The 16,491-nt window shown below is 38.9% G+C and overlaps 2 protein-coding genes across 4 annotated transcripts; one reads left to right on the top strand and one right to left on the bottom strand.

Moving 5' to 3' along the window:
- Nucleotides 1-3: 3 nt before the first annotated feature.
- LOC111952318 (cystinosin) lies at nucleotides 4-4,963 on the bottom strand. Of its 2 annotated transcripts, none has more exons than XM_023970890.2 (11): nucleotides 4,855-4,963; nucleotides 4,558-4,644; nucleotides 3,066-3,144; nucleotides 2,865-2,952; nucleotides 2,564-2,667; nucleotides 2,305-2,442; nucleotides 2,095-2,194; nucleotides 1,778-1,897; nucleotides 1,388-1,558; nucleotides 1,127-1,244; nucleotides 4-557 (listed from the first exon to the last, which is right to left on the bottom strand). In XM_023970890.2, the coding sequence occupies exons 2-11, from the start codon at nucleotides 4,616-4,618 to the stop codon at nucleotides 415-417; spliced, it is 1,122 nt and encodes a 373-aa protein (XP_023826658.1). In that variant the 5' UTR covers nucleotides 4,619-4,644; nucleotides 4,855-4,963; the 3' UTR covers nucleotides 4-414. The 2 variants fall into 2 exon arrangements, with proteins under 2 accessions (XP_023826658.1, XP_023826659.1); XM_023970891.2 differs by having other exon boundaries at nucleotides 4,740-4,959.
- Nucleotides 4,964-8,857: 3,894 nt separating this feature from the next.
- On the top strand, nucleotides 8,858-11,963 carry LOC111952108 (C-C motif chemokine 25). Of its 2 annotated transcripts, none has more exons than XM_023970597.2 (5): nucleotides 8,858-8,977; nucleotides 9,368-9,454; nucleotides 10,826-10,943; nucleotides 11,237-11,333; nucleotides 11,425-11,963. In XM_023970597.2, the coding sequence occupies exons 1-4, from the start codon at nucleotides 8,962-8,964 to the stop codon at nucleotides 11,331-11,333; spliced, it is 318 nt and encodes a 105-aa protein (XP_023826365.1). In that variant the 5' UTR covers nucleotides 8,858-8,961; the 3' UTR covers nucleotides 11,425-11,963. The 2 variants fall into 2 exon arrangements, with proteins under 2 accessions (XP_023826365.1, XP_070291230.1); XM_070435129.1 differs by having other exon boundaries at nucleotides 8,891-8,914.
- The last annotated feature ends 4,528 nt before the right edge of the window (nucleotides 11,964-16,491 follow it).

Here is a 16,491-nt window from a genome sequence, read left to right as displayed (position 1 = left end):
ATCTTAATTCGTGGAAAACATTTTACTAATTTGACAATAAAGCATGATGTTCTATTTACATTTCAAAATAGAAATTACCTTTCAAATATAGAACACATTTCAAAATAAACAATTGTATTGTATAAAATGAACTATTGCTTTGACAGATGTAAATGTAGTCAGTTTTTAAAAAGATTACAGAGTTCCTCCCTTAGTGGTATCAAACCATAACTAATCATTTCTTCACAAATTATGTAACAAAAAGAAACCCCTATTACCCTAAACAATCATTTTGAAAAAAAGTACTTAAGCAAATGCCCTGTGTTTAAATAGCTTCTCATTCAATGGCCTTGAACACTGCATAGTATAAATCCCTATAAGAAGTAATTTGGCCCCAGTTTCACTGGCAGAGGTAGAGAGTGAGAGGTTATTAGCCTATTTCTGGTCACCCATAGGCTCGTAATGTGTTCTATGCCTGTATAGACAGTAGTGCTGAATGATGAACACCACATCGAAGAATATGGACAACAAACCAAGTCCAGCCTTTGTGGGGTCGCCAAAGATGAGCTTCCATTCATCTAGGAAACAATAGAAACATTATATGATACCCTGACATACTACATCACATGCTGAATTATTTAATGGTTTAAGGCAGAATGTGTGACTGATGGAACTAATCTGAAAAACAACATCAAAATGTATCACTATTTCAATTTACTATTATACCATGTTTAATACCATTATTTAAACCATTTTATTTTCCACTTTCTTTATGGTTTTGTTGTTGTTATTCTTTATGCTTTTGACTTTTTCTTATGATTTGTCTGCTTTTCTCCCAAACACAGGGAAAGAGATGGTGAATTGGTGGGCGGGCTTGTGCGTGGGTGGGCATGAAAAGGAAATTATTCTACATAATTGTGCCACTGTCTCGTGCAGGAATAATTGTAAAAAAATATATATCTTTTTTTTTAAGTTAAGAAAAACCCATGAAGATAGAAGCTATATAAATAAACAATGAATGACTGCAATTGAAGACACATTTTAAATTCTTGGGACTGTCCTTTGACTGTGGTTTTCACTTTGACTAATTATGTTTTACTGAGGTGTCTGCACATTGGTGATCTATGGTATGCGTGAGCAGCCTTACTGTTGTTATACGACTGAAGGATCATCTGAATGAGACTGAAGCTGCCTCCTATGAAGTCCAGCAACACATTGCCAATGCTCCACCCTTCCGTGCTTTGTCTTTGGTAGTTCATGTAGGCCTGAGAACACACACAGACAGTGTATTGATGATAGACAATGTAGTGGTGATCATGAAAATCAACAATATCTACTGTAACACAAATTATAATTGTGTATAAGCTAAAACCATTCAATATGCAGTCAAATATTGTGAAATCCATACCTGTGGGATGTATTTGACGAGGGTGATACCTAACTTAATGTAGGAGAAATAATAGAGATATTCCAGCCAGGTGATCTTATTGGCCACAGCAACAAAGAGGGTGACCAGGGCGAATGTCCATCCAATCACCAGAAGGCCAATAGCGATCTTGGACAACTTCTGCCCTCCTCTCTTTACCACACACATACAGGAACACAGTCATTACTTTCAACAAGCGTTTAACTGTCAATGTTCATTTGAGGCCTTGACAACAATGCTTTCCTTTCAAAGGATCAGACATACAGTATCTTTTTGCCAACAATCAAAACATAAACTGATCATTATTTTTCTCCGGCCTATAACCAAAGAGGGACATCTAGGAAGTTATTTTACTAGTCTTCTGTTACTCACCTCATAGATGGCACACTGACAGATATACACAAGTGTCAGCACAACTGCATGGAGACTGAAAAACACATCATTGGCATCCACTGGGTTCACACCGTTTGGATTTTTCTTCACAAACTCTTCCTAAAAAAAATATTTAAAATATAACTATATGGAGTAAAAAACAAGTCAATAGGTCCATAGAAGACCAAAATATTTGAACAAATCCCCATTGGTGTCAATGCATGAATGACACAAAAATCTGAGTTGTGCATGTAGATCTCAAATTAGGATTCGTCCCAATTTGTTACACTGTTAGTGAGGGCATGCAGAGCTCTTACCTTCATGTACGGAACCCAGAAGAGGCCTACATTGAAGACACTGTACGCAATGAAGCCTGTCAAGTTGAGTGCCAGGAAATCAAAGTTCAACCCCACCACACTGTCAAATAGACAAAGTCAGAAATCAAATCCAGATGCACTTTAAGTCTAAATCATTTAAGGCTGAGATTAAATTGTTTAAAAAATAAATATGACAGTTTGAGGCACTACCTTTTTCTTTTCCAGTTCTCATATACTTGAGGGTAGAATGAGATAGACCATGCAAGGAAGTAAATCCAACCAATTAATTGGTTAATGATATCGATGATGTTGCTTCTAATGACCAAGAAACGGATTCTGGTCTTAAAGCTGGAAAACATAAAGAGACTCTTAAGTACATTGTGTTGGTTTAAAATCTGTCTGAAATGTGACATGTGGGAAATTCTCAGAGTTGAAATTCACTAAAAGACAGAAACTGAGAACAACTCACCTTGCAATGTCAGTGTTGTTACTGTATAAATAGGCGGTCACCTGACCCACATGCTCTGCATGAACCTCAAATGTGCTTGATATGGCGTTTGCAGGCAATTGTACCTGGAAATCAGAAATACAGCACATATAAATAATATATAAAACCGTTATGCCTACAACAGAGTATTGATGTTTTACACACTGTGGCTACTGTAGTTCTTTGAAATATGACAGATTCAGATCTCAGATTGCATTAATAATCAATTACATGGTGTTTTGGTCATGCTTTTCAGTAAGTTTGAGTGGTTTAAAAAGCATACCTGCTGAGGCAGTTGAAGTATCGAGGTAACATTTGCAGAGGAGTCAGTGAAGTTAAAAGAAATAAGTGCGGACACATTAAGAGGAGAGCTGCAAAAAGAAATAAAACGCCAAACACTGCATTATAACACATCACAACAAATAGACATATATGGAATACTGATACAAACTGGCAATAGATGCCCAGATATAAGAAAAGTTACCTAGGTGTTATGGTGATATTGGCTGAACCGTTGACCTCCAGATTTACAGTGGCTGGAGCAGACAGGGATACACTCCCATCTGTTGAAAGAATATGATATTGCAGTTTTCAAATAGGGCTGTTTAGCAAAATGTATTATTCCTAAAACAGTACTTGGGCTTGAGGAGAAGATGAATATGACTAGATCTCCTCTGATAACCAGGGTCCTTCAATTCTGATGGTGCTTTCAAGACAACTGGGAATTCGGGGAAAAACGGTCAAATCGTGACATCAGTGATCTTCAGGTTGGCGCTCTAGAAAGAGGGCCGAGTTCCCGACTTGGAATTCCGAGTTGAATGACTGTTCAAAACGATTTTTCCCACTTCCAAGTTGTCTTGAAGTTGTAGTGTTCCAAGTTCCCAGTTGTTTTGAACGCGGCAAAAGTCCCATTAACAAGCTCTGCAAACGTCATAATGGTACTCACCAAAATATCGAGTTTCGCAGAACAACTATAGTCATTACTACCGTTACACACAGTACACACAGTATGCACTTCCAAAAAAGGTATAAATAAAACGTTTTTGACCAAGTGCGCATGCGCTAAATCCACCTTCAGCACCTCCAATAAATTCACTCATTACTGCCACTCACAGGTTGGCTGATCCAGCAGCACAGTATCCCGAAAGATCATTGATTTTATTTAGACCTTTTCCTAATTGCCTAGTGACTTTTACACCTACATACATGTACATATTACCTCGTACCCCTGCATATTGACTCAATACCGGTACTCTTTTTATTGCCTTGTTATGGTTATTTTGTTACCGTTTCCCTTTTGTTATTTGCTCATCTTTTCTTACTTTTTAACCCTGCATTGTTGTTGAAGGGCTCGTAAGTAAGAATTTCACGGTAAAGTCAACATCTGTTGTAAGCTATTCGGCGATCATGAGAAATACAATTTGACTATAACGTTTGCAGAGCTGGTTAATGGGATTTTGAATTGCAGGATCCTGGGCGCCAGAGGAGATTTTGTCCTATTTTTCTTCTTCTCAAGCCAAGATACTGGTTCAAATGGTGCCTTCAAGAAAACTGGGAACTCTGAAAAATACAAGGTCAAATCATTACGTCAGTGATCTTTAGGTTGGAGCTGTAGAAAGAAGCCTCATGCCGTGTTCAAAACTAGGAACTCGGGAAAAAACTATTTGAACGGTCATACAAATCAGAATTCCAACTCGACTTTCTGACCTGAAGATCACTGACGTCATGATTTGACTTTGAGTTAAGTTGTTTTACAGCGCTCACGGCCTAGTCGGAACTAGGAAACGTCCAACTTGCTAACTGGTTGTAGTTATACACCTGCAGCGTTCAACTACATTTCCGAGCTTCCTAGTTCTGACTAGCATGCGAACGCAGCATGAGTTCCCGATTTTTCCCGATTTCCCAGTTATTTTGAACGCGGCAAGATTACCAGCTATTAAAATCATAGCTTGTTGGTTGAACAAGGGCAAACTCACCACATGTAATGACCGTACAGAGTGTTATGAACAAGACTGAAAGAAAGTTATTATCTGCCATCTTCAGAGCACGAGCCTTGCTGAATTCTAAAAGTGCAAAAGAGGAACAGATGAGGAGCACTGCTGACCAAATGATCTGCATTAGCTAGGTAACATATGCTGCCATATAAAGTCAGACTTACAACAGCAATGTGCCCTATTCATTTACGGTAAATCAGCTTGCTACATGGCTGAGTCTTAACAATAGTTTGTTCAACTAACTAATCGTGAAATCAACAGATTAACATTATACGCTACCGCAGCTGCGTGGTGCTTTGTTTTCCTCTGCTTCCGTTAGCTGGCACTAGGTCATATGACTTGGCTCATCTGACTTGTATGACGCGCTGTCTTGGACGCGTTCAAGACTTTCAATGTTGTGGGATGTATTGAACCTTTATTTAACTAGGCAAGTCAGTTAACGCATTATTATTTACAATGACGGCCTACATCGGCCAAATCCGGACGACGCTGAGCCAATTGTGCTCCGCCCTATGGGATTCCCAATCACGGCCGGCTGTGATATAGGGACTTTTTGACTTGTGCCGAGTTCATATTATAGTTGGAACTAGGACATTGGAAAATGTGCAACTTTCTGAATTGTTGAACACGGCGTGTGTAGACTATAACTACAACCAGTTAGTAAATCGAACATTTCAGAGATTCCTAGTTCCAACTAGCACATTGACTTGGAGCCTCGTGACTCTACTTTGACTTATGACTTGAAAATATCTGGCCAGGTTTTGTCACTCATTTTGTGGCACAGTTGATGTGCTAGTCGAAACTAGGAAACGTCCGACTTGCTAACTGATTGTAGTTATACACGTGCCGCGTTCAAATGCAGACTAGGGCCTCTGATTTGGACCAGCAAACAGTAAATCAACACAGGTCGGGTTAGCTAGCGAACAGATTGCTGATTTGCTTCAGAGCCGGCGCCCAGAATGAATCCGTTTGCACGGGCATTTGATTTCCATAGGGTGGGGCACGTTTTGGTCACGGGTCCTCTTATTTGCTTATATGTGTAAAATAAAACATATATAAGTGTTGAATAAATTGTATTCGTGGAGTGCATTTGTTATAACTATAAAACAGAAAGCATTGGTCATGAAACCCGGTATAATATACTTTTTTATAACGACAACATTTAAATAAATACCCAACCAAGACGCACGGTCAGCAAAATGCATGGTCAAATGACGAAAACATCAGTAGCCTAAACATCATTACAAGGGCCAAGTGTGCTTGATAATAGTGCATTTTTTTGTTTCATTAAAACAGTAGTAAACATTTCCCCCGTTTTTTTCCACCGACGAGCCATTAGATTGAGTTATGGAGGAAACTGACGCCTTTTCAGCTTGAATGGAGGATGTTGTATTTACGAGACGGTCCACTAGGGACACTAGTAAATTACCAGCTGAATACATTAAAGTCTGACGTATAACGAGAATCGACGTAAAAGGAGCAAAAGCGCCATCTTTCGGCTGGTTGGGCTAATAGTAGGCTATGCTATAAGGATATTATTCTAACCTAGGCCTGTCCTCCTCGCCCTAACTCGAAGTCCTCCTGCACCGAGTCGTGTCAGTCAGGCTAGTCCTCATCAGCATTCACAGGATGATTATGTGCTTTTTATCCAAGCAATGAACATAAAACAAATACATGTATTTTTGTGTACAGCTGTCATGTTTAAAATAGAACACAGCCTATAATAAAACAAGGTCATTCTTATTTCTATGGTCACAACCAAGTAAGTGAAAAGTAGCCTATGCAGGCTTAATTTTCTAAATATATCTTATCCTGCAGTGAAAGAAGAAACAGAATACATCTTAGGTATTTTCCTTTGGGATTAACACCAAGCATGCTTATGCTTCTAAAGTACAGTACATTTTACAGGGAATTCTATCAATCATCAATCATTTTTCTTCATTGTGACCCCTTTAGTTTTGACAAGAAGATTTCCTATTTTATTGTAAAAGCGTAACAAGATCACGTTACGTTTTATCTCAACATTTTCAACATAATTTATTTGGCAGTTTTTTACATAACATTTGGTTTCACAATAAACAGAAACTCATACGCCTCCAGTTACTGCCAGTTTGAGATGGGGTATAAAAAAAATACACCATGTTCCATGCTTTTGGAAATGTTCTTCATAAGACGTTGTTGAGTAATATGTCAAATGAAAGTTCATTATTTATGGGCATCTCTTTTCTCTCATTTTACATAATTGTATATTGCATATGTAACAGTTCAACTCGCCTCGATAACTTTTAAAGTTTCAAGGGCCATTAGGGCATATGTTTTGGGCCAAAGGATGCCAACAACATTATTGGATGACAACATATTTCCTTCCCAGTGTGAGGATTGTTTGTTTGATATCTGTCACTACTTTCAAAATATGTAAAGTGTTAACTATTCAATGGATGCAAATGGATCAAAGAATCAAATTGTTGAGGATAAGTAGATCTTACAACTATCAAAGCAAGTCAAATTTTCAAGTTGATTTGAAGATATTTACACTTGTATTATGTTGACTGATACCATCTGGTCTCAATAACACTTTGCCAAATGGGAGGTACAAGTATTTTCCCAACTGCCCAATTGACTTTGGGGATGCTATACAAATCTGATATGAATCAAGTTCAGGGATGTCACATAGTGGCTAGTATGGCAAGAGTTTTCTTTTTACAAGGAAAAAAAGGGTGCAGTCATTTAAATTCAGACTGACGGGACAATTACATTTCAGAACATTATGCAAGTCTTTGAAAGTTCCTAGCAAATTAATCTTCCTAAGCAATGACCAACACAACAAAACAACTGCCACCCAAGACATCCTAAATATTATTTTCTTGTCTCAGCCCTTATGTATTGTTAAATCAGAGGAGGCTGGTGGGCTCATTGTAATGGCTGGAATAGAATTAATGGAACGTTATCAAACACATAAAACATATGGAAACCACATGTTTGATTCCATTACATTTATTCTATTCCAGCCATTAAAATTAGCCCGTCCTCTTATAACTTCAATGATGGATGCTACTTTTAACATAATTGCTTGTGTCAAAACCAGGTATTGAATCTTACATGAACACACAGGCTGATATTCAATCAATTGCAGACAGTGGGTTTCCAGACAGTGTTTTCATTGCTGTTATACAAAAGATATTAAGGAGTCTGCGTGTGGTCCACATTTTCTTAATTCTAAGGATGTAGTTGATTTTTACAGTTAATAAATGACTAAAACAAACCCTGGTCCTGTACACTGATTGCTGGCCTGGCTCCTTGGACCTTAGATCCTTCTCCAATAGCAATGAGGGGCCTCAGGGAAATGGAAGCCCTCCCGAAAAACATAATAACATTAAAAAAATGATGGTTGAGTACAGATATTTTGCAGATGTTCTCACAGATGCAGCTAAATGCTTATGTTTCTAGCTCCAACAGTGCAGTAATACCTAACAATACAAAACAATACACACAAATCCCAAAAATAAAAAGACAGACATCAAGAAATATTAGAACGAGCAATGTCAGAATCCGGAATGTAAATATATACACTGAGTGTACAAACATTAGGAACGCCTTCCTAATATTGAGTGGTCTTTTGCCCTCAGAACAGCCTCAATTTGTCAGGGCATGGACTCTACAAGGTGTCGAAAGCATTCCACAGGGATGCTGGCTAGTAATACTGACTAAGGTTCAGGGCAGGATGCTAGGCGGAGGCCGGCTAGTGGTGACAATTAAACATTCTGTTGGCCTGGAGATAGAAGCTGTGTATCAGTCTTTTGGTCCCAACTTTGATGCATCTGTACTGTCGTCACCATCTAGATGGTAGTGGGTGAACAGACTGTGGCTCGGGTGGCTGAAGTCCTTGATGATCTTCTTGGCCTTCCTGTGACACTGGGTGCTGTAGATATCCTGGAGGCCAGGCAGTGTGTGCCTGGTGAATCATTGTGCTGACCGCACCACCCTCTGGAGAGCCCTACAGTTGCGGACGGTCCAATTACCGTACCAGGCGGTGATACAGCCCGACAGCATGCCCTCAATGGTACATCTTTAGAATTTTGTGAGGGTCTTCAACAGTTTGTCACTCATCATTTCACTGGACTTAAGCCAAGGAAAGCATTGCAGTGGCATTTGATTGTGATGCTCAAATTGTTCAAATTCTACCTCTTCCCAGCAATTGTAAAACATACTGTACTACTAGTTGTCATGCGAGAGGAGGTGTGGCTGATTAAGAGAACAGGGTTGGTGGAGGGGTGAAGAAGGTATCAAATGGCAGCTACTGTATAAAGCAGTAGGGAACTCAACAAGACAGAGAAGACAGGTCATTTCTGCAAGGATATTTTGTGTTTTGAGAAGCTTATTTGCGACATGTTCTGCTTTGTTGGTAGGCTTGTGTGTTTATATGCTGACCTATTGCTTGTTAATATGCTTGTCTGATTCTTAACTCATATTTAACTAACTTTTAGCCTATGCTGTGGTAAAAGAAACAAGTTGAGGCAGCTGTATTAAGAGACAGAGGTTATGGTTAATCTGATGAATGCATGCTAACTTTTATTAGAACATAGTCAGAGCTTCTGCCAAACCCAACATTGCTGCACAAAACAGCTCCACACATCCAAGTGTTTGAAATCAAGAGGTCAGCATTGGGGTCTGGAAAACAAACATACCAGTATTGTAAATGGGGTGGCCCTATCAGGAAAACATCCCGTTGACAGTGTGGTGGTATTAAAAAGAGAACGTTTCTCAGGCTTTACATCCTGTCCTGTTCTTACAGTGGACCATAGAAGCAGTGACACCATGAAGTTCCAGGCTTTGTTCTTTCTCTTGCTCCTGGCATGCATGTACCTCAGCATGGCTCAAGGTAGGCACCATTAAATCTACTGTACTGTACATTCTATAGACTAATTATTATGAAGCTTATGTTCCCTGTAATTGGTGTAACAGTCTAAAGCCTATTGTTTGTCCTGATTTGTTCTTGTAATGAAGGTATTGTTGAAAAATCAACTGTACTTATAGCCACTCCACATTCTGTACACTAATAACGTGTTGCAGATAGAGTAGTAACCTCTCGTAATGGAGAGCATTATTCTGCACAAAGTCAGTTATTTCAATATAATGTTGTTGTTTTTTTTACAAGCTTCAACTGGTCCATACTATGTCCAGAAGAGAAAGATTTGTCGGCTCCAAATATTTTTCTTACCAGACAATTTTACACAGACTGATGGTTGTCTCTGTGATCCAATCCTTTCAAAACATTGTCTCAAATCACCTGGCACTASATTTCACAACCATTTCAATAGTTATATACATGGCTTATGCTGCACTTACAAGCAGTTCTCATATTTTGTCACGATCGTGTGGAGAGACGGACCAAGGCGCAGCGGGATATGAATACATCTTTTTATTTATGAAGAAGATAGAACACGAAACGAAACACTTACACAAACTATACAAAACAACAAACGTGAAGCTAAATAACGTAGTGCACACACACAGGCTACAAACGTTAAACATAGACAATTACCCACCAACATCTAAAGCCTATGGCTACCTTAAATATGGCTCCCAATCAGAGACAACAATAACCAGCTGTCTCTGATTGAGAACCAAATCAGGCAACCATAGACTTTCCTAAACACCTACACTCAACCATAGACAATACTATACACATACACTCCACACAAACCCATACACTAAAACCAACACCCCCTTTACCATAATAAACACCCAAAACACAAACATACCCCATGTCACACCCTGACCTAACTAAAATAATAAAGAAAACAAAGAATACTAAGGCCAGGGCGTGACATATTTGCATTATTAGAAATTGTGAATATGAATAGTCCTGGTGATATGTCTTCTCTTGCACACATCTGCAATACATTTACTCAAAAAAACATTCTTAGAAAATGATCACACTGTAATATTTCGCAACTTCAACTGCACATTTCAAACCATGTGTAACTGAAATATCAGTCAGTGGAGGCGGCTGAGGAGAGGACAACTCATTGTAATAGCTGGAATGGAACAAATGGAATGGCATCAAACCATGTGTTTGATGTATTTGATACTATTCCACTCATTCCGCACCAGCCACTACCAGGAGTCTGTCCTCCCCAATTAAAGTGCCACCAACCTCCTGTGATGTTAGTACATTATAATTTATTAAATTGAAATGTAAGCACAAAGTATAATAGTAACCATTTCCTTTCCCCCTGGTTGTTGTCAGGCTCTTATGGGAACTGCTGTCTGAAGCACGTTGCTGGCCTGAAGAAGAACACCAAGAGGAACGTGATGAGCTACAGGATACAGGAAACAGATGGCGACTGCAACATCAAGGCTGTTGTGTGAGTGTGTTAGAACACCTCCTCACCTTCTGTCCCTAAGTCCTCACTCCCCAAACAACAACAAAGCTACACAGTCAGTCCATCATTGGGACACTGGTAAGGTAGAACAAATCCTCCAGTTGCCTGCAATGGATGCCAAGAAGGCTTTTTGACAGAGAAATTTGGTATTTTTCTACATATTTTGATATCCTTTTTTTCTCCTCGTAGAATGTGAATCTAAAAAACAATACTGAGTCTGAGTGTCTAACGGAAAACAAACACTTTTTATCCCACCACGTGTCTCATATCTCTAGGTTCATGCTGAAGAAACGGAAGACTGTTTGTGCCAATCCCAGCCAGAAGTGGGTACAGAATCTGATGACTGTTGTCGATAAGCAGCAAAGCAACTAGGTACAACTCTCACTCTTAACTAATCATTTTAGAAATGCTTCTGCGTTTGACAAGTTTACAGTATCTAATTATGGCCTTTTTGTATCAATAGCTTCCTGAGAAAAGAGAATGAGGGGATGTAGTTGAGCTGCTGCTTCGTTGGAGAGTCTTTTAACCAGTGTATGCCAATTTCCATATGTCAAGTGAAATGTGTGGGCAAATATATGACATATCATCCTGTAAGTAGAATGTGAGCTTTATCATTATATTACTCATTATATTACAGTTTGGCTTAATGAGTTTATATCACATGCTTTTGGGAGAATACCTGAGGTTCCATTGTTAAGGTGGCAATCCAGTAGCATAGCAAGACAACTATACTGTATTACTGTATTCACTGTTAGCATTAGATGACTAACCATGAATGGTGCCTGCTAGTAATGAGCCACTTGGCAGCTTAGCATTATTGTGTGTGTGCTGTGCTGCCTCTGCCTATATGCAGACTACATGCTGACTGTAGGGCCCCTGACCACTAAACTTTTATATAAAGCTACAATTTCTATTTTGATTTCAATCACTACTATGTGAAAACATTATTTGTATAAGTTCACATTTGTAATAAAATGTAATAAAGTACAAAATGTTGATACATCTCAGAAATATCAATGGATATGTCAATAGGGAATACATAAAACGAATTAAGAATATATATTAATAGAAAGACATATTTTCATGATGTCCATAATAACCATCTTCCCCACAGTTGTCTTCATATTCATCCTTTTTAATTGTATGACTCCAAGGACAGCTCATTACACTCTATCTATACATTAACTCTTTATACTGCACAAGTTTCATTTGAAAAAAAGCTTTCACTCCTCTCATTGCCTTCAGCATTTACAGACACAGAACTTCAGCTCTCTGAAGCTTATCACTTGTAATGCTACATATCTACCTGAAATGTGATACAGTATGATGGGCAGAGAATCAATAACAGTTTATACATGTTCATTCTTGCTACAGTCACCATTTTAAGGCAAGTGTGATGCCCCAGGAGAAATCTCTCTATGTATCACCTCCTGTCCCTGCCCTCAGTGGAGTGTGACAGGGAGGCTCCAATATGCTGCAGAGGACAAGGTTCCCATGAGAAGATTTCTGAGACTACACAATGAGACATAAATCCAACCTTGTCTAATTGGTTTGCCTCTGTTTCTTTCCAAGGACACACACAGTATCTCTTTCATCGCTACTAGTGGCCTATTCCTCTTATTAATGTTGATTTAACACTATTGCTATACAGCCACTGAACTACTACAATGAAATTACACTAAAATATGTTCTATCAGGGTTCAAGAGTAATGTATTCAATCAATCTCAGACATCTGAATGGCTGCTTCTGAACTATAAACCACATACCCAACTTCCAGTGAACAAGGCATACAACTGTCAATACAATGCAATATGAACATGGACTGTGATCAATGTTCCAGAACACTGACTTCTTTGTATTTGCCAGGAGCACTGTGAGACTATAAACTATCTATAAACTTGTTTTTGGCCCACACCTCATATTTCTCAACAGTCTCACTTGAGAGGAAGAGAATAACAAGTGATTCATCTGAAAGGATGCTGTTGCAATGCCAAAAGGAAACAGGTCAACATTTGAATTTGAGCAGATAATCACGAGTGACTCAGTACTCAGTTCATAGAAGTTCTTTTTTTTTTTTTCAAAGGTGCATGGGGGAATGAAATACTGAGAAAATGATCTATGTGTAAGCACAGAGAGAATTAGCTTCTTATTACATTCTTGCTCAAATTATTATCCACTCAACATGTTTTTGCAGATACCGAACTCTCATTCCAATCAGAAATGTTGAGGTAAAGCTGAAATGAATTGGCTAATTGTGAAATTAAGTGTGTACAGTAGACACAAAGTTCCACAAACCTTCAGCACAGGCTTTCACCACTACATTATGATATTCAGGGGGTGGGAACTGTTCAACTGTAGACCTTAGGTTATTGACTCAGCTAAGACATAAAGCTCCCCAGAACCACAACAAACAGACCATTCCAAACATCACACTGGATAATGGATGTGATTAGTTACCCCTTATCACCAAAATGCTCCAGTCAGAAACATGATTTATTATTGTCCTATCATTTTAAAGAATTAGCAAAAGGAAAAGAGTCAAAGCAATGTTTCAGACATATTTAGCAATAGCCTAAAAAAAAGTATACATTCAAAGTGATTAAGTCAGGACTCCACTTAGGCACTAGCTTGGAGATAATTTGATAGTTTGTCTCTCCATTTTGTACTCACATGCTTCTCTTAAAACCTACATGATCGGTGGGTCACCCACGTGACGGTTGAGCTAACATAGGCTAATGTGATTAGCATGAGGTTGTAAGTAACAAGAACACTTCCCAGGACATAGACATATCTGATATTGGCAGAAAGCTGAACTTCTTGTTAATCTAACTGCACTGTCCAATTTACAGTAGCTATTACAGTGAAATAATAGCATGCTATTGTTTGAGGAGAGTGCACAGTTATGAACTTGAAAATGTATTAATAAACCAATTAGGTACATTTGGGCAGTCTTGATACAACATTTTGAAAAGAAATGCAATGGTTCATTGCATCAGTCTAAAACTTTGCAAATACACTGCTGTCATCTGGTGGCTAAAATCTCAATTCTGCCTGGGCTGGAATAATACATTATGGCCTTTATCTTGCATTTCAAAGATGATGGTACAAAAAAATACAAAAAAACACATGTTTTTTTCTTTGAATGATCTTTTACCAGATCTAATGTGTTGTATTCTCATACATTAATTTAACATTTCCACAAACATCAAAGTATTTATTTTCAAATGGTATCAAGAATATGCATATCCTTGCTTCAGGTCCTGAGCTACAGGCAGTTAGACTTGGGTATGTAATTTTAGGCAAACATTTTTTTAAAGGGGCAGATCCTTATTAACAAAGGCATGACTGGGGTTCATCTCATTATTGCAAAATATATTTCCCTGCCAGACTGCCAATCAATGGAGAGGAACAGAACAGGTACATGTACAAACTGTAAGAAACTGGCACACAATAATGAGAGAAAAGGAAAAGTGCTGACAGCTTTTATCACTGCTTGGATCATAGAGGTGGTAATAGCTTCAGGGGAAATGTATGTTGAGTAAGATGGGAGGGCAGTTAGAGAAACTGCTAATGTTTATACAATCCAACCGTCCTGATTTTTATGAGAGCGTAGGTTGCGTTATGAGTGACCTCATAAGAACCTGCAAAACCTCTAAAAAGGCTTTGGAAGTTTTATACTTTTATTGACTTTGACTGATAATAGAACAACATACTCTCTAGAATCTATTTTCTGTAAGATGTTGAGGTTCTGTGATGTCCATGATGTAAAAAATTAACAAATATGTGCTTCAAGTACACAGATGATATTCAAATGCTACTCATTAGACTTCCATTCAGGGGATACTCACAATATATACGTGTCAGTCTTCCCTAAAGGCCTTTCAACTGTTACTAGCAGCAGGGATGCCCCCTGAACTCACAAGAGGTGATCGATTATTATAAGTTTTTTTATGAATTTGTCTTGATGTGTATGTTTTTTAATTTTTTTTATTATTTAAATGGTATAGCAATACACAATACAATATTTTTTTTTACTCATGTCAGGCTCATATTCAAATGACATTTCTCTTGAGCATTAATGGGCACATACAAAGGCAAATAATATTTATTAACATTTTATAAATACTTTACTGATATACTTAATCCACATAAAGTATATCAGTAAAGCATTTATAAAATGACTGTACAAAAATATCTACATAAGCAATGTGTTACTGCGGTTTAATTACATTATATCATAATAAAGATATTCATCTTCAGACAAAACATTTCACTTCCAAGCCGCTGAATAGCCAAAATAAAGATCTGTGCACAAAACATTTATGTTTTACAAATTGTACAATGTACCTGTGAATAGAGCTTGTGAATTTACCTCAAGAATATGTTTGTTATATTTACATTAATGTTGAAGGCATACAAGTGTTTGAGGATAAACCTAAGTATTGTAATTCAAATATCAGGGCATTGGCCAGTGCTTCGTGCCTGACTCCCTTACAATTAATATCTGAACAAAGCACATTTCCTGTATCACAGCTAAGACAAATTAGCCATGTCCTTCCACGAGCACGACCCCAGTTAAACACTGCTCAAAAAAATAAAGGGAACACTTAAACAACACAATGTAACTCCAAGTCAATCACACTTCTGTGAAATCAAACTGTCCACTTAGGAAGCAACACTGATTGACAATAAATTTCACATGCTGTTGTGCAAATGGAATAGACAACAGGTGGAAATTATAGGCAATTAGCAAGATACCCCCAATAAAGGAGTGGTTCTGCAGGTGGTGACCACAGACCACTTCTCAGTTCCTATGCTTCCTGGCTGATGTTTTGGTCACTTTTGAATGCTGGCGGTGCTTTCACTCTAGTGGTAGCATGAGACGGAGTCTACAACCCACACAAGTGGCTCAGGTAGTGCAGCTCATCCAGGATGGCACATCAATGCGAGCTGTGGCAAGAAGGTTTGCTGTGTCTGTCAGCGTAGTGTCCAGAGCATGGAGGCGCTACCAGGAGACAGACCAGTACATCAGGAGACGTGGAGGAGGCCGTAGGAGGGCAACAACCCAGCAGCAGGACCGCTACCTCCGCCTTTGTGCAAGGAGGAGCAGGTGGAGCACTGCCAGAGCCCTGCAAAATGACCTCCAGCAGGCCACAAATGTGCATGTGTCTGCTCAAACGGTCAGAAACAGACTCCATGAGGGTCGTATGAGGGCCCGACGTCCACAGGTGGGGGTTGTGCTTACAGCCCAACACCGTGCAGGACGTTTGGCATTTGCCAGAGAACACCAAGATTGGCAAATTCGCCACTGGCGCCCTGTGCTCTTCACAGATGAAAGCAGGTTCACACTGAGCACATGTGACAGACGTGACAGAGTCTGGATACGCCGTGGAGAACGTTCTGCTGCCTGCAACATCTTCCAGCATGACCGGTTTGGCGGTGGGTCAGTCATGGTGTGGGGTGGCATTTCTTTGGGGGGCCGCACAGCCCTCCATGTGCTCGCCAGAGGTAGCCTGACTGCCATTAGGT

Source organism: Salvelinus sp. IW2-2015, linkage group LG26, assembly GCF_002910315.2.
Source record: "Salvelinus sp. IW2-2015 linkage group LG26, ASM291031v2, whole genome shotgun sequence".
NCBI classification, from domain to species: Eukaryota; Metazoa; Chordata; class Actinopteri; order Salmoniformes; family Salmonidae; genus Salvelinus; species Salvelinus sp. IW2-2015.
This window is presented reverse-complemented; position numbering and strand designations above follow the sequence as displayed.

What these genes read in the sequence shown, in the direction of transcription:
- LOC111952318 (XM_023970890.2), bottom strand. Translation starts at nt 4,618, where the DNA reads ATGGCAGATAATAACTTTCTTTCAGTCTTGTTCATAACACTCTGTACG. An exon ending in AATATCACCATAACACCTAG is followed by an intron (nt 2,953 to 3,065) that starts GTAACTTTTCTT and finishes TTCTTTTTGCAG; the next exon opens with CTCTCCTCTTAATGTGTCCG. An exon ending in GTCAGTGTGCCATCTATGAG is followed by an intron (nt 1,559 to 1,777) that starts GTGAGTAACAGA and finishes TGTGTGGTAAAG; the next exon opens with AGAGGAGGGCAGAAGTTGTC.
- LOC111952108 (XM_023970597.2), top strand. An exon ending in GTACCTCAGCATGGCTCAAG is followed by an intron (nt 9,455 to 10,825) that starts GTAGGCACCATT and finishes GGTTGTTGTCAG; the next exon opens with GCTCTTATGGGAACTGCTGT. An exon ending in TGCAACATCAAGGCTGTTGT is followed by an intron (nt 10,944 to 11,236) that starts GTGAGTGTGTTA and finishes TCATATCTCTAG; the next exon opens with GTTCATGCTGAAGAAACGGA.